The 19,197-nt window shown below is 42.6% G+C and overlaps 1 protein-coding gene across 1 annotated transcript in view; it reads right to left on the bottom strand.

Moving 5' to 3' along the window:
• Positions 1 to 19,197, bottom strand: part of fbxl16 (F-box and leucine-rich repeat protein 16) — a gene marked incomplete at its 3' end in the record, with an annotated part of 46,813 nt that overhangs the window by 15,291 nt on the left and 12,325 nt on the right. The window contains exon 2 of the mRNA XM_080775778.1: positions 1,685 to 2,411. Within this exon, the coding sequence (XP_080631904.1) occupies positions 1,685 to 2,404 (720 nt within the window). The 5' untranslated portion in view covers positions 2,405 to 2,411. The remainder of the gene's footprint in view (positions 1 to 1,684; positions 2,412 to 19,197) is intronic.

The following is a 19,197-nucleotide window of genomic DNA, read 5'->3' as shown; positions in this document are numbered from 1 at the left end:
ACGGGATTCACGCATTCCATATACCACATAGATACTGTACCTAACACATGATCATAATACAATCCATGAATCACATTATAATCACAGAATCACCCATTACAGAACTGAATGCCACAGGGAGGAGGCCGGGGAGGAGGAGGGAATTTGAACGCTGACATCTGAACAGATATCACACCCAGATATATGCGACAAGGGGCTGCTGTCTTAAAACCAGGAAGAGAGCTTTTTGTCGCCCCTTGTCGCGTATATGTGGCTGTACTGTGAGTCAGCTTGGCATGTAGAGTGAACACAGAGTAGTGACTGCTTAAAAGGACCACCTGATTGAATTGTGGGTGTGAGTGAGTTAGCTTGCAGCGAATGAGAGTGAAGGGAGTTGATGTGGAGAGACAGCTGATTTAAAGGAGCAGAATGAATTACTGTTAGAGAATGAATGAAGGGGGTCTGGGGAATTATATAATAAACCTTCTGACTTCCATGTCTCAATGAACTATCGCTGCTGCACTGGATTAGTAAATTTGACCTTTCAAATACCGTGAGCATGTTTCTCCTAAGAATAGGAATGCTATAGAGTTCAAGTGCTTAATGTAACACACATTTTCCTATCACACAAAGATTTGGCGTCACCCCTGTAGTACCTCTGAGGACCCCCTGGGCTAGGGGTTCCGGAGCCCCTGTTGAAGACCCCTGCATGGTGCAATGGATGACGCACAGTGAGCAAGTCATTTTACACCCCGAAGAGCAGTATTGATCAATTCATGGTGAAAAATAAATCCATCACCGACTCACACAGAATAGTGGAAATAGCAGATCTACAATCTCAAACGCGCAAGTTATTTGTCATATCTGCCCTGTGCACCAAAACAGACATGTCATTATCAGTAATAATGTTCCAATGTTCAAAGACAGAAAGTAACACGATTAAATTGCTAATGGCAATTATTTGACAGCCCTAACCATCAGTAATGACTGCATATCCACAAAACAAGTTCTCTGTTAAGTTAATTTGTACAACTGCAAACTGATGTTTTTCTTTCCACATGTTCCTTCTACAGTAGATACTCCCACACAACATCCTGTGTAGCATTCTACAGTTTACAAATGAGAGGTCGTCTCCTGGAGCCTCTACTGTAGTTTAAGCAGAAGTCAATCGATTATTATACTTTTGAACCCTGATATTGACATTTAATACACAGAAATGGGGAGAATGTTTAGGCCCGTCACAAAGATGCAAAACGATATTATACTATTTGATTGACTTTTATACCACTTAAATGGTACAAAAGATCGGTTTCTCTAGATCGGGTAAATTGCTGATCGAGTAATTTTTGGAGTGAATATCGGCCGATCACCAATCAGTGGCCGATCGATCGGAGCACCTCTAGTTGTCAATCGAACATTGCAACAGAAAGTGCAAAGAAAGATGATACCAGATGAGCGCTAAAAGATAGGGTTATTGATTCACTGAATATTAACTCTCCATATTACAATATCGTTTTTTTGTTGATTTCCACTTGACTTCCTACAAAATCTAAGGGATAATTTGAACTGCTGTGAACGCACTGTATAAATGTGTGACACAGTCGTACAAAGTAGTATAAATGGTTTATGGTTTCTCCTCGCAAATCAAAAAAATCTAAAATCCTCTACTTTCCTCTCGTCAGCTAAAGCCCACCATCAGACTCACCTCCAGTCCGGCGTCTGTAATAGTTGACCTCTTGAGGCTGACCGAGCGGACGCCCTTCTTGGACAGCGGATAGTTGTCAATGAACTCGCAAATGTCCAGGTCCGACACGCCCACCAGGCAAAAAGACTGGAAGCCACGCAGGGCGAAGGCCTGCAGACTGACAAACTCCTTCTCCCCGTTGGGCAGCAGCGCGTACAGCTCCTTGGCGTGCAAGATCGGCGTCACGCCCTCCCAGAACTTGGGCTGGTACAGCACCTTACGCCACGTCTTGCACACCTGCGCCAGCACACACTTCTCGGCCGTGGTGAAGTACCAGAGCAGGCGGTTGAGCAGCTTCTCGTCCAGGACCTGCTGGCGCTCTAGCAGCAGGGGCTTGGGCAGGGTGAGGGGCGGCAGCTGGCGGAGGCCCGGCTTCAGGCCCACGAGAGGCTTCCCCCCAGGCTCCAGGTCGGGGCCCAGGAGGGAGGCAGCCGGGTGGGGCATGCCGGGAGGATTGAGCGAGTCCAGGTGATGGTGATGATGGTAGGGCAGGGAGCCCGGCGGCGGAGGCAGGATGGAGGGCACCGACGACGACTGGCACAGGCGGTTCTTGGCGGCGGGCGTGCCTTTGGTGATGCTGGCGCTGCCCAGGCCATTGGGCTGACTGGGGGGCAGTTTCACCATGCCGTTTCGAGTCACACAAGGAGACTTGAGCTCAGCGGGGGTGGACATGTTCAACATTAGGAACCTGCAGGGAAAAGGAGAGAATGGTCAGTGAACACATTCAACGTAGGGGGAATGCCTTACACACACACACACACACACACACACACACACACACACACACACACACAGGAGGGCTTGTACAGTACAGTACAGTACAGTACAGTACAGTACAGTACAGTACAGTACAGTACAGTACAGTACAGTACAGTACAGTACAGTACAGTACAGTACAGTACAGTACAGTACAGTACAGTACAAATTGTCATGTGGTAGGATGACATAAATGGAAGGCTACAGGTGTAGTGAGTCAATTTAGCTTTAACAAGCTGAACAGAGGTGCCAGGGCCCTTTGGGCAAGGACATTTCCTGTTGAACAGTTATTCATTATTAGGTTATTTTCCGTAGTTTGCCTTCAAGTATTATTAAAATGTTCTAGTCTGAAAGTCATATTTGTATTTTACTATTTTTGCATTTTTTCAATGCCTTCACTGTATGCTGCATATGTATATATATATACATGCATTCCTGGACTTGTCCAATTCTTTTTTTAGCTTTGGCCGTTTGGTCAACTCTACAATAGCGATATATTGCCATCCATACATCCCCCTCACTGTAAGGTATTGTGAGCTTGTAGATCGGCTATTTTCATGTTAGCCTCTTTCTTACTATATTATAATATAAACTATAATATTTGACAATAATAATTTGATTGTTTACTGTTTAGTACGGGAAACATTAAGCTATCCATCAGTGGGGAACCTCCAAAATAATTTGGGGACCACCAGGTTGGGATGCATTGGTATAGGAACATGAATGGTCTGGCATTCTACGTGGCTGGCTGGCAACATGATATGAACACGTTACTTTTAATGTTGCTGCTGTCTCCTTGGGGAGACAATGTGAATTTTGTACTGCAGAGAACCGAATGATGCTTGTGTATAAAATGAACACAAATTGTGCTCAATTTGTATGCCAACTATGCCTCTGTCCTGTGCTGTGGTATAGACTCCTTATCAAGGGACATACTGTAGGTCATTGTATGCTAACTATGCCTCTGTCCTGTGCTGTGGTATAGACTCCTTATCAAGGGACATAGGTCATTGTATACATAGTATATTCACATTTCTGTTGGTGTGTGCGTGCATGCGTGCGTGTGTGCGTGTGCAAGCACACACATACACATCGTGCCAGGGACCCCTTGTAGGGAAGGCCTAATTTTCTCAGATATAACTGTCCTCATCTTCCTCCATACTTTACATCCAGTCGTTGTCAGCTTGTAGTTTGGTTATTATATATATATATATATATATATATATATATATATATATATATTATATATATATATATGATTGAGAGATCCCTTTGTGGGGCAAGTGTTCAGTGAGAGCAGATGGTTATGTCCTACTTTACGTCAGATTTACTTTCGAGTTATTTTTCTTACAATTTTACTACTATTTACTATTTGTGTGCTTTTCTATTCTGTAACTTTACTTGCAGGTGACGACTATAGCTATATTACCTATAAAGCCAAAAGATTCTAATGAGGTGGGACATAAGTGTGCTTTCTGAGGTAGGTAGTGAGGCTGTTCAGCCCTTAAAAAGAGATGGGGATCGTGAAAGAATTAACCGGTTACTGACTGTATAAATTGAACACCCGTTTTAATGAGCAGCTACTTTGATGTGTGCTTTATTAACTTTTTCCATTTTCTTTCTTAGAATGTTACAAATCTGAGTCTGTCTTTATAGAGGGGTCCTAGAGACCTGCACAGGTTAGGTTTTGTCTTTAATGTTTAGATCCAGACGGATCCAATATACTTATATTGACACTGTTATTTTTGTGTGATACCATGCTTCTTGTAGTAGAAAAAAACTATGTAACAGCAAAATGATGATGTCTTGTATGAGGTAAACTGAGATAACTTGAGGTGCACCCAGACCGCTATGTGCATGACACCTAGGTCCTCTTTATAAGTGACACCTACTGTACACAGTGTTCTCTAGATTTACGCTGAAGAAGGCTCTCGGGCCGAAACGTCCTTATTGTTGTTTGCTGCTGGGGGGAAACACAATAAAGCTTTAATCCTTCCAGGATACTACGTGAGTGCTGGTATTCTTTTCTATAGACTGTAGTTTGGCTATTTTCATAATATTTGGGTTGGAATAGGCTGAATTGGGTGGATTCAATCATGGCCAAGGTCTCTATACTTCGGCACCCTCATTCTTCCCCCCTCTACACCAAATCTCTTTGCCGAAAATAGCAGGGTTACAAGCTCACAACACGTCGCAAATGTGATGTGATATTTCCGCTATTTCTGCCGAATGTTTGTATATTTTCGCATGGTGTTCACCTATTACATGCCCAGAATAGGGCTGATAGGGTTCATCTATCTCTACAAGTCTCTGTACGTACGTATGTCTGTAATCCACATAACTCGAGAACCGTTCGCCCCACCGACATTCGACACACGTGTTCCATACACCCACATACACCCACATGGAGTCCGTCGGATAGCCGATTGTCCAGAACCAGCACAAAATCCTCTACCCGGGCTCTGGACCTGATCACCCCTATATCCTTCTACCCTAATAGAAAGGGGGTACACAAGCACATGGCTGTTTATCCGTTCTCCTACCAAACCACTCCGTTAGCACACATCTCTCCATGCACAAAAAAATCCTGCACGCCAACCTAATCCATATGCACTACATCGCTTCCCCACAACTGCCATATTTACTGTACAAATATTACTTTTGTCAGACACACTGTTATTGTGCAACATTTCGCTGTGATGCAAAATCCATCTATCAGGAGACCACAAGGGGAGGTAAACTCAAATCTCCCATAGAAAGAAGATGACAGTGTGTTTTATAGGCTACTTATTATTTTTATGCTATGTTGATGAATTGAATACATAAGACCACACTGGAAAGAAGTCCCCAGGACTTGTTTGCGTTATCCTAAATGTCTGACTGTACATCGTGCTGTTTACATTTCCTAATCTAATACCAATCTTCAAGTTTGAGGGATTCATATAAAAATGAAAAAGCATCATCAACATATTATGAAGTGTGTTTGTGTGATTTTGTAGACATCTATCGGGTTGCACCTCCGTTCCAACTGAAGTCATAAAAATAGCACAGAAGACGGTGTGCACATCTCGCTATATCTGGTAGACCAGGTCCAAGAAGCACGGGGGTGGACTGGATGAGGATGGATGTTGAAAATCGTGATACTCGATGACAACATAATTTCAGTGCACTGGTGATTTGCAAATGACACACCCTATACTGCACCCCCCCCCCCCTTCCGCCCCACATCTGCACAGCAAGCCCCCAAAATACCAAACACGCCTCAGGAAATTGACAGTTTGCCCGTCCACTGTGCGCCTTGCGCGCCAGTGCACCTGCCCCAAATAGGACTTGCAGTGTATCTAACCACTTGAACCCTACTTGTAGTTTCCCAGCGGTCTATCCTAGATTCCTATAGGCCCCCTTCTATTTTTTTCTTACGTACCTCTACACCAAATGTCTTTGCCGATTATAGCCCCTCTACAAGCTCAGATCACGCCAGGGGTTCATGTGGTAACCAATTAGTCAGTAACTTGTCACCAATAGGGCTGGCCGATATGATACAACTTCAAATCAGTATCACCAACTATTATTTCAAACTGTTTTCTTAATTATATACGACTAGACCTGTACGTGCCCGTCGCAGTCGGCCACCGGCCTACTTGAGAACGTTGCAACTTGGGAACCTAATGATATACGTTGTCATAACCCTAACCCGTTTTAACTGTCAGCCGGTGTCCCACATGAAGATCTGTGTATGTGCCTGTGTGTGAAGACTGCAAACTGAAAAGTGTACTTGGCAATCAATTCGGCCCACTGGCAGAGCCTGATTGGTTGAGCCTCAATTGGCTGAGGCAGAGGCTGGAAATTGCACAGGTGAAAGGAGTTCATGGCCTCATTAGGCCCACTGGCAGAGCCTGACCAGAGCCTTTTGTGGTGGTTCTGGAGAACCGTGGGTCCGACCGACTCGATACCTGGCTCTGCACTCCCTGTGGGGGTGTGGAACGCGTGTGTCGAATGTGAAGTCGGTGTAGTCAAACGGTTCTCGAGTTACGTGCATTACAACCGTACACACACGTACGCACACACACACGTACGCAGAGACAGTTAGTAGATTACAATACGATACAATTATTACAAAAGCTGAAATCACAGATCTACGCAAACTCAGCTATTTTGACTGTTTTTGTAGGCCACCATTGTACAACAGACTATAATACAGGGACAATAACATTCCTCTAGTGCTGAAATGTTTACCATTGAGCAAATAGAGCCTGGCTGCTTGCTCAGGAGATAAATGTTTACCATTGAGCTAATAGAGCCTGGCTGCTTGCTCAGGAGATAAATGTTTACCATTGAGCAAATAGAGCCTGGCTGCTTGCTCAGGAGATAGATTGAATCTTGACCATCAGGTTCAACATTCATGTCAGATCCTGTGACCTCTGACCACAATTGAAATGTCTCGATAGAATAGCAGGGAGACAAAATACAACAACCCCAATTGTTTACTATAAGTCGTATTGTGTTAACATACTCTTCTATACAGATTTGATACAATTATTTCATTCATTAGGTCTACATATAGTGCCGCTTTAAGTGGTTAATCAGACTTATCGATGTATTCATCAAGATTAAGTCAGTTAAACTTTCATATAATAAAATAAACTGCCCAGACCTGTCACAAAGTCAACTCTGAGACAAAATAAAGCAGCTGTGTATATCAATGCCACCAGTAACCTCCACTAACAGGCCTATTCATTAAATACGGTAGGCTTCTCTTCTTCTCTGGGCTTTAAAATCCATGAAAACTGTCAAGCATCTGTCATTTTCGATTTTAGCTATAAAGATTTTTCAGGAAACTTTAAGAAATAAAAACAATAGCATACATCTCCTTGTCAAATACATTGTGGGGGTCCTTGGCAGTTGGCACTAAGCCTTTTGAGAACTACTGATTTAGAATGCATTCAGGTCTTAACTCTTAATGGGTTCATCATGTCTTCCTGTGCTATACAACTCTTTACACAGCTTTATCATCATCCATACAAATCAAATGGACGTGAATCAGATTAATCCTGTTGTCTGTGGCCTCACATACAGTATTTGTATCAGTAGCAGGTGGACAGTTGAGATAGCTCTCTGACATACAGTAGCCATATACGGTTATGTAACTGCTGTGTATAAGGCAACTGGCAAGGCCTCCTCAGCACAGCCAAGTAAACCTTGCCACCCATCCCTACAGCAGGCGACAAGCACACGCCCCTGAAGATGTACGAAAATTACATCAGGTCAAATGTGGGTGCAATTTATTGTTGGTCCCACCATCCCCAAGTAGAATGGCCTTAACAGAGTGTCATATTATGGCAGTCTATATATTGGCTATGTGTATGCTCTATAGCAGTCAAGCATCATTCAAGGCTCTGCTATTATGTAATGTCAATGCAATGTTGTAGGCTAGATATATAGGCCTAATGGTTTAATAATAGGCCTATCTGTAGACTGTAGCCAATTAATGGTATAGTCCCAAAACGAACAATTAGCACACATATAGGAGAGAATGATTTAATAACCGTTCTTGGAAATCGCCTCGTTGCATTTGGCCCAAAATAATAATAATCATATTTTAGAATATGCTAGAATATGCTACATATCTTAATAAACGCACTAACGCAGCTATTGTCTATTTTTTAGGCTATTGTTTTTTTACGTCGTTTAATAATAATAAAAATAAAAATAAAGCACAGGCTGGGATTTCTAAACGCCTGTTCATGTGTATCATCGGGTCGCTCGGCACAGAAGATGCTCCGTCAGTCAGTCAGTCAGGCAGCCAGGCAGGCAGGCAGGCAGGCAGTATAGTAACACAAAAGGAGCCATGCAGTGGCTCAGCGTAGCCTGTGTGAATCATCCGCATTGCATTGCTCTTACCTTCCCACCACCACTGAACCTGACCGTTACACCCGGTGTGTGGTTGTAGGCTGCCTATCTCGACCTGATCGCCATGCTGCTGCTGCTGCTGCTGCTGCTATCGGACGGCATCCATCGGCGATTCGGCGACGATCGCGGAAAACAAGAGGCTTGTTTGGTGGTGCGCGAAGATGCTGCTGCGATGCGATGCGCGTCTCTATAGCGGTCCATTATTCAACAACAGACAGCGAGACAGCAGCAGCGGTGCCTAATTTCACTGTAAAGCTCATTGTTGTTGAAACCAAACGACACACACACACACACACACACACACACACACACACACACACACACGCAGAGAGAGAGAGAGACCTGGTCTCATCATCATTCCCCGTTCCCCAACGTCAGCAAATGGATATATCCGATTGCTTTGAATCGCCAACTAGTGGCAAACGGGCGAAAGTCCATAAATAGAAGCCGACACTTGACTGGCATCGCCACCATACACCAGACTGCCTGACATCAGCACAGCACACTGAGCACAGAGCGGCTAGGCTGCGATGCGGTAGCAGAGAGGAGACGAGCCTCCAACCACCGCTGCCGTGCACAACAACACACATTAACATAGACATTGCCAGATTTGTTTGAGAAATAAGTAACTTGGTCTATGAAAATTAAGCCCACAAGAATTGAGAATCTGTTAGGTAACAGGATACTATAGGATAGGCGCAGGGCACTGGGCACTGCTGGGCACCAAGGAAGAGTGGGCACCTCAGTGTTAATATCAAGGTGCCCAGATGTCCCTGGCTGGTGCTCACATATCCTGTATCAGGCCACTGGCCACATGAGCATCGGATTGTAGATCTCTATTTTAAGTGCTTTTCTTTATAAAGTGAAACATTTTGAATATTTTTTGGAAGGTTTTAATGTGGTAAATACATCTAGATGGGGGTCCGTGAACAATATTTATTTGGGGGGTCCTTGACATGAACATGTTTGAGAACCACTGGTTTAAACAACATTTATGAAGCAATCCCAGAATAAGCAACTTTAAAACAAGCCCCAAAAACTTTACAGGATAAACAAGCCAAAAGTTGCTTAATAATAATAATAATATTATAATAAGCGGCAACACTGATTGTAGGAGCAAACAGGGACTTAAACAAGACATACACGACACACCACACTGTCCATTCATTAAACACCTACACAAGTGGTTCCCAAACCGGACCCCCGTTCATTGTATTAATGAGACCCCATTCAGAAAACATTTGTGCCACGATAAAGGGAGCCCCATACACGATTTGTGTTGTTCAAATGTCTCACGTTTTTCCAATGTAGCCCTCTGGAGTGAGTGTGGAAATATAGTGGCCCTCTCCATGGTCAAAGTTCCCCACCCCTGACCTACCAGACACAAGGGTCTACATTTCTCAATGGATGAGTAGGGGGACCACCTCCAACCAATGCAAGAACGCTCGCCCCAAAACACGCTCGCCCCGGGTCTAATCCGGCAACCTCGGAACGGTCACCTCCAGCTCCAGGTATTCCTAAACGTAACCTCAGTAAAACTATAGGCTACCTAAACCTAACCTTATTCCTTAACCTTAACGTCAGTAAAGCTATGCCTAAACCTAGCCTTATTCCTAACATTAACCCCAGTAAAAAGAATACAACAATACAAGAACCGCTGGGGGGCGAGCGGTCTGTGAAAAGAATGGGGCCGGGGTGAGTGTGTTTTGGGGTGATCGTTCTGGCTACCCCTCCAACCACTGCAGATGTTCTACTGTTAGTTACTGTTAGTTTGGGAACAAACATTGGTGTTACTGTGAAAAACTGTGAACCATAGAATTAGGTAATGGCAGTCCACCTTCCCATCATGCACCGCTCGATGTAGCTCGGCCATAACATGTTATTACGGCCAAGCTACACCGGGCGCATTTGTGCGTGTAATTTACTGCGCACGTACAGCGCATTTGGAAAGATCCAACATACAGTATGTCAATCATACCGGTAACACCAGACACGCGGATAGCGCGGGCCCTGGATACGCATGCTCTAAAAATAGGATCGGTTCTAATTTTTTTACGCATGCGGCATCACGAGCACGTATATTTTTGGTGGACTGTGCATAGGTCACACACATTCGCTGCAGCTCGGCCGTCAGCCTTCAGACCTCAACTCTACTGTAGGTAAAACACAATTGCCAAGATGCCATTTGAACAAGATAGCAAGCAACAATGCAAACTGGCTCGCAACATTAATAGAAAGAAAAGGAGAAAAGAAAAAATCTACAGTAGGCCTATAGCACCACTCAGAAAAAGATTAAATGCTAAACACCAGGCAAGAGGGCTCACACATTCAGTGATTTGGGTGATTTGGAAAACGCCCGGTAACAAGATGTGCACATGCACACTCTCTACAGTGAGGGGACGTACAACAGGCCAATAGCACGTGCACCAAGGCCCACCCCCACTCAATCATGATTGGAGGAAGGCCCCTCTCATCCTGATTGGATGAAGGCTGGGCTCTCTAGCCAAAAACTAAACCTAAGGTTTTTTGACCCCAGGGGTTAACTGGGGACAGGGAGGAACTCCTTATATGGTCAACACACTCTATAGTAGGGAGGATTATAAAAAAACTAACTAAAACTAAAACAAAAAGTTGAATTAAGTGAAATAACTGAGTATACATTTAAGATAATATAATCTTTTCACTAAGCAACAGGCCAGTCTTCCCTGGTCACTGGTTTCACCATTATCATCTGACTTTATTTGGTCCTTGCAATGAAACTTCTAATGTACTTTGATGTACGATAGTGTTGCACCCTGAAAATAGGCAATCTACAAGCTCACAGTCTGATCCATCTGCAACATGTTGTGAGCTTGTAGAACTGCATGCTCTGGGCCTGGGCCGTGGACCAGCGGTCTAGGCACCTAGGCACATAAGCGGCCTGGCAGACATCGCAGGTTCGAGTCCCGTTCCCACGGTGTCTCTCCCTGTCTCTCTCCCCGTTTCCTGTCAGTCTACACTGTAATCTATGAATAAAGGCAGATGCTCTGCATGCTCTTTTTGGTGTGCAACACACCACAGTCTGCCAGATGACAGAACATGAATCAGGCATAACCAGACAAACTATATTCAGCTGTTTTTTGCACTTTTTATGTTTGACAGGGGGGTGGGTGTTTTCCACTTAGCTGTGAACATCGGGTTCTTGATATTTTTGGTTGTCTATATTTAACCAATCACCTGAGGTGCATAGCAATGGCAAGTATGCAGTGCTTTTCATCACTTTCCTGCATTACTCCACAATTCCGTGGTCTTTGTAATTTTCCACAGTGTATACAGTTTTCTGGAAACAGATTTAGCGATCGCCGAATTTCAGAATGAGAAGGAGAGTCTAACTTGTACAATAACACACATGGGAGCTGCCCAGAGCAACCACAGTCTCGACTCTCTTGACTGTTGCCACTGACAGTGACAGGCAGCCAGAGTTAATGGCTGGCATTGTATATGGCACTGGAAATAGCTAATCTAGTGCAATGCGACACGTTGTGAGCTTGTAGATAGGCTGTGTTCGATGCAAGACACCGGTGCACAACTAACTAAGTATAAATCAGGTGACAAGCTCCACTGAAGCAACCGAGGTTAAACACCGTGCAAAAGGCACCTCTAGGAATGATTTAAGGAGAGCACCCACTAGCTGTGCACATCTAGATTCAGACCTCTAGCATTCCCTTTTTCCCACAGTAAAATCCTCAGTGTTTTATTTGTACCAAGTTACAAATGGATAACAAGAACAGAATTGTAATACGTACATTACACATGGTCCATCAGATCACCGCAACACGCACATCACGCACAATCATGCAGTTGTGTTTGAGTTTTATTAAACTACAGGGACTACACTCTGTGGTGGAAAGTAACCATGTTCTTAGGTATAATTTTGCAGTACTTATTCAATTTTTTTCCATTTATATTTCTACTCCACCTCACACCTCAATATTGTACTTTTTACACAGCTTTACTTTGCAGAATATTAATACAAAACCTATATTAACCATTTTAGCCCTATTTTATATTTGGGTAATACCCGTCTTTTTTTCCCCATTTCCTGAAAGTAACGGTTGTGGACTACAAGGTTTCCACCCAACAGATAAGTACAATTGCTTGAGCAATAGAGTTGTAAGCTCCGTTTGCTTGAGGGGCATCGCAAACAACACAACAAATAACCACAGACTGCCAAGGGGCTCAATTAAAACATACAGTATACTATGCATACAGTATGCGTATGTGCTGCAGCTGTAATTCTCTAGCATGCAGTATAGTGCATTCTATACAGTAATTCATCCTGATGAATATAGCTTTGATGTGCGTGGGTTTAGCCATAGTTAAGTATAGAAGTACAGATTAGGATTAAGGTGATGAGAGGGACACACTGGCTTAGGAGGAGGTACGGTAGCGGGAACATTTCAAAGGACTGTCAAATATTTTCTTTTTTTTAAGGACACTCCAAAAGGCCAACACATCGCCTACTACAATGTACATGACACCAAACTGCAAATGAATGACGCCAACTAGGGCTGCAACTATCGATTATTTTCTTAGCGATTATTCTATCCATTACTTTTATGATTAATCAAATAAGCGAGGAGATGTTTTAGATGACCCAATTTTATATTTCATCACAAAACAGTCACATCACGGCTTGTAAAGCTTGTAAATTGACTATTTCCTATATTTGTGAAACGTTTTTGCCTATGACGACATCCCCAAAATAGGGTCTGATTATTCATTATTGTGTTATTATACAACTCAATTATTGGTTATTTGTCATAATCTATTAAATAAATGAGTTTGATTAACCCCTAAAGTGCCGAAGCCCCTTGCTGTTCCAGGTCTTGCTATAAGGTTCCTTACAACGCCGCTGCCACTATCCTCACTTTAACTTCAGCACCAAGGATAGCAGCACTGCAGTCAAAACAGTGACCACTGGCCATGTGTTTTCTTCATAGCACATTCTCGCACAAGGACATTCTGTATAATTCAGAGAGGAAAAAAATGAATATAAAATAGTTCAACTTTCTGTAGAAGTCAAAGAATTGGTACATCATTTGTTTGTGTGTGTGTGTGTGTGTGTGTGTGTGTGTGTGTATATATTTTACAGTACAGAATAGAATAGAAGAGAGTACAGTATGTGGGTGGATGATTGACAGTGTGGGATGGAATGCAGTCTTGCAGTCTTATGGTGAAGACAATAAGAGGTGCGGTAGGCCCGTCACTTATTAGCTACATAATCGCCTAATCGCCTAAGAACGATTATGCAAAATCGAATTGTGATTACGCAATTAGTTTTTGCATAATCTTTGTAATTATTTCCATGTTGAAAAAAATATAATATGTATTAGTTTTATATACATTTTAGTATAAGTGAAAACATATGTTTAGATGCCTATGACAGCCTGTCAGCTGGCCAGACAATGCTGCTCCGCTAATCTACGACAACAGGTGAGGACAAAGCCTCCCGACCTGATGTGATATTTGGCCGGGCGCACGTTCAAGTTCATGCGGGAATCGTAAATGCCAAAAATTGCTTCCAGTGATTCCGCCGCGTTGAAAAAAGTCCATAATTTATTCTGACCCCTCCCCGAAAAGGGGAGGGGTCGAATCTGTCCTGACCCCGTATCCATCATTTATATATTATGGATATTTAGTGTGGACTTAGACTGTTATTCGTCTCAACTGCTCAAAAAAGTTACATGAGTTTTTTGTCATTATCGTTTGTCCCTGCATGTGCACATTTTGTTTACGAAGCCTAGAAGTAATGTCATTTTATTCATAATGTTCCAATAAAGTTGAACGACTATTATTTGAGTGACAATTAAAATGTCATAATCGCGACACGCGCACACACACACACACACACACACACACACACACACACACACACACACACACACACACACACACACACACACACACACACACACACACACACACACACACACACACACACACACACACACACACACACACACACACACACACACACATGAAAACTTGTTTCATACACGATGTATGAGACCAAAACGCTCTTCCAAGACAGAACTTCGGGCAGTACCACCAAATGTCAGGGTCTGATCTACAGGCTCACAGCGCCTCATATCATGCTGCGAGGCGTTGTGAGCTTGTAGATAAATATTTGGGGCAAAGAGGTTTGGTGTAGGAGGAAGAAAGAGCAGAACAAATATACATCTTAGTATGGAAGTGGTAAACTGTCAAAAAATTCACATTAACACGAATCCAACACAACGCTTCACATGAATAGTGGCATCAAACAAGTCTATGAAGCAATATTGCAGCTTTAATGTAACGCTGCAGATTTGGCTACGCAGGCAGAAAGAAAGGCCTGGTGGATCCCTGTCTGCCTGCCTGCCTGCTGCAGAGCTGGCCAGTGTGCACACACAGGCACACAGCTTTCAGGCATCATGTAGCAACATCTGTGAATAAAACACAAAGCCTGCAGAGTCTGGGGCTTTCTATGCTCAATGGCCATAGAGAATAATAGATATACAGAGTTCACAACATGTAGGAAGCATCGGCTATTTTCCACAGGACAGACTTAACCACAATGCTGGTGGTATAAATGCAACATTGTGTTTAGTGCTTTTTTTACTCACTGACTCAACTTGTATCAACTTGTTGAGTCTTGTCACATCACAGGTTTCGTAAGCTTTTTCATTTCAAGGACCCCCAAGTTTAGTGTAATGCATGAGGCCACGGGACCCCCATAACTCTGAGGGTACATTCTCAGAGTTACCAATCATTTAGCTGGGGACCCCCCTGTCCCCTGGCGGTCACCAGAACCCTTTCTACTTGTTGAATGCCATGATGAGGGAGAGATGATGAAGGAGAGAAGTCAACCTGGCATCCATTAAGTCATTATAGGCAGAACAAAATGGGGGGAAAAGAAAGTCAAATCTGCAAGCTGTATGAGCTTGTAGATCTATTCGACAGGATTAAGTAGTTAAAGAAGGATGTTTTTTTTTGGGGGGGGGGGGGGTATACCGCAATAATAATGTTGTGTTCCTAATATTTGCAAACAATTAGATGTAATATCTAGTACAACACACACACACACACACACACACACACACACACACACACACACACACACACACACACACACACACACACACACACACACACACACACACACACACACACACACACACACACACACACACACACACACACACGAATAGATTAATGTTGCTTACACACATGCACAAACTTGTAATTATCCATAGTTTGGCTTGAGAGTGACGACAGGAACTGGTTGTCCTCGGCAGTGTGCCAGAAGACAAGGTGGTGGTTGTCAGCCATATGCCTCGCCGGCTTTGTCATCCATTTTGTCACAATTTCCCAAAGTATACAGTAAACAGTACTGTCAAAGATCTTCTGACATCATATGCAAGATGCTGATGTACTGTAGACTAGTACAATGGTTCTCAACCTGTGGGTAGGGATACCCAGGTAGGTCACCAAATGATTTTGAGGGGTTGCGACATTATTTGCTTAATGTGCAACATTGTTTTCTCACTCAACAATAAACAAACCAGCGTACAGTATAACTGTACACATGTGCAGGGTATCTGCATATTTGACAGTGACAATTTAAATACCACTAAATGAAAATATGACCATTACTGCGTCAAACGTAATAAACAAACTATACAATACATAATCAAAATCAAAACATAGGCCAAATTGTGAAAGATTACCAGAGAAAGGCAAAAAAATGCTCACGTCTCAGGCACAACAAAAGGCATTGTGAGCATGTAGATTGGCTATTTTCACAATAATTAAAATGTAATGCCTCAACTTCTACAATTTCAAGTGCTTGTCAGGGTGGAGGGTCCCCAGTTCAAATATGATTTGACTTTCCTAGCAAAGGTAGCAGAGCTACAATCTCACAGCGTGTGAGCTTGAAGTTATCTAATAACTATAAAAAATAACTTTAGTAGGATTTGACTTCAGGCCAGGAGGAAGCCTAAAGTGACTAAACCACGACCACAGTATTTCTAGGCACCATAAATTCCATTATTATTTTCTATGAGACTCATTTTCATTTGACAATGGGCGCTATGTTTGTGTACGAGTGCACAAAGCAACTCTAAAGCAATAGAGTGATTAAAGGCAGAGGGTTATTTAAGGTCTGCTACATTTAGTCAAATCGTTTTCCGTTTGTTTGGTTAGGATCCTTTTAAAACCTGCTGCTGTCCCTATTTAGTATTTTGGGATGTTTAAATGTTTAAAAGATAACAAAAATAGTTGATCTATTTGCCTATCGATTGCCTATTTTCACTATTGTATATCGTCTGTCAAGTGGAAACATCATTATGTCCAAACTGTTACTTTTTCAGGATTCAAATAAACAAAATAAATAGAAAAAGTAACAGATCTGCTTCTGATACTTTTGTACTGTGTAGATTTTGATTATTATTACAAAACATATAGTATGTAAGTTTAAATAGGGCCGACACATGAACCACTATTTAAACTTTGGCTATTTGAAAATAGCAGACCTAAAAGATGCGTTGTGAACTTGTAGAGCTGCCATTTTCAAATGATTTATTTTATCATCCAGCATTTGATGCCAATACTGCGTGCACTTTTACGTACCTTATAAGTGAATTGTGATTGCCTTTACGTGTAACATGTCTACATTGCCGTGCTGTTACATGTTTGCCGAATTTGAGCGGGCTGTCCATCACACTATGCTGTGCATCTCTCAGAACACTTCATCCTTATTAATTACATCTCGGTGTATGATGTTGACACCGGACAGTAGAAGGCCACACGTCTGCGCTCCGGACATGAATGATTCATTTTAGCACTAGACAAACCGGCTTATATGGACTCTCTTTGATGGCCTCGTTCATCTACCTTCCCAGCAGCGTGAGAACACAGCCGTTTTCCTGTGGTGTGTGTGATTAAGTGTTGTTTACGTGGTAAGTGTTGATCAGAGTGTTGTTGTGTCTCAAGGGTCAGCTTTCCACAAATGTGTTTAGCTGGCAGAACTATAGTGTACTATATACTGTATATAGGCTACAATGGTTCAACGGTATATAATTCCAATTTTATACTGAGTGTAAATGTCCCTATTGAGCTGTTCCATATCAGCTATAGCTTCATCACATTTGTACCAAAGAGATTTTACTCATCTTCCAAACAAGTTGCGGTCCTCTCTCTATTTTTTGACAGTTGAACTTATACATTTAGAGTAAAATTGAGATGCGAGCAGCTACAAGATCATTAATCATTTTTACAAGTGGGTGCTTGCTTGCTGGATGTACTGTAGAGGCCAAAGGCATATAGCATATAGCAACGGAGGCTGATCTAGCATATATAAGTCATAAATATGATGTCCAGGGTTTCAATTACATCCAGGAACTGTGATGTCTCCCCTCGCTTTGCAATGTAATGAAGCAGATTTGCTTTATAATTATCTCTCATTTTATGACCTTTATCTCATAATGTAAAGACAACCTTATCCTTAACCCAATTAGACGTTTGAATGGCCAATGCTAAAATCTAAAATGACACAGATGCTTCGCCGCTTTTAACGGTTTAAAATACATCTCAAGAGTCTTTCCGTAGTAGCTGAATGTGTCTATGGAGAAAATAATAAACTGCATGCTTTCAGTTTTCATCATGCTATGAGCTTCAAGGCCTAGATTCTCCTACAAGTCCTGTATTCAAGTTGGAGAAGAAAAAACAACGCCCATATCATGTCTACAGTATACAGTATATTGACACATTTAGCTCTTTCACGATGTAGTGTTTTCAGCACCCTCTAGTGGACAGATGTGCAGACAGGATCCAAGGTTTTCAAGTGGTGGTCCATATGGACCACTGATGGTCTTTTAAGGTCTCGCATGTGGATAATATAAGCTATACGACAGACAGACAGACAGACAGACAGACAGACAGACAGACAGACAGACAGAAGGGATGTTGTGCCGCTTCATGGCTCGGCTATCTCCAGTAGCAGAATGTCAAAAGTACTTGTAAATGATGGCAACCAAAACCTTTTTTTCCCCCTTTTATATATATCAGCAATAACCAAAGGATTTGTTGAGAGCAGCTCAAATTTGAATAAAAACAAGCAATACAAGAAACTAATGGAAATGTATATCTGCCCATTTCTGCTAGTTAAGCTGAAGCCATCATATCATCTTCTCTAGGATGGATTTCCATACCTTCGATCAAAGCTATGGTGTCATATTTCTTTGTAAAATCACACCTGTGTGAACTGAGTGGTGCAACTCCCCTCTCTCCCCCCCCCCCCTCCCCTCCTCTCCTCTCTCTCTCTCTCTCTCATTAGCAGGCAACAGTGCAGCACTAATACTATCTCTCTCTCTCTCTCTCTGTTTCTGGCACAACAGCGCCCCTACTGGTACTAATAGTCATATACTGGTGCTCATGGCCACATAGGTACATAGGTGAACACGGACATTGCTGTTCCTTGGAGTGGTTGCACCACTCAAAAATAGCCATGCATGGTAAATGTTTTCAGCAACTACCTTTGTTGTGTGACGAATCCTAAACTCTGTGACTAATCCTAAAAACGCTTTTATAGATCCGTTATCCAAATCGATTTACGATGTGCGTTCGTTCACCCTTTCACACACCGACGGCAGAGGAAACCCTCACCTTCTGTAATTACTGTACAGAATCATTATTCAACCTGTTCTGTCGTATTGTTCCATATGTTTTTTCACTATATTGTCCATGTCTAACAAAAAACTAACTTTTCAGATTGCCTTCAAGATTAT

Source organism: Protomyctophum bolini (genome assembly GCF_963924005.1).
Source record: "Protomyctophum bolini genome assembly, chromosome: 11".
In the NCBI taxonomy this organism is placed as follows: domain Eukaryota; kingdom Metazoa; phylum Chordata; class Actinopteri; order Myctophiformes; family Myctophidae; genus Protomyctophum; species Protomyctophum bolini.
The sequence above is the reverse complement of the archived record's forward strand: the minus strand, read 5'-3'. Positions and strand labels throughout refer to the sequence as shown.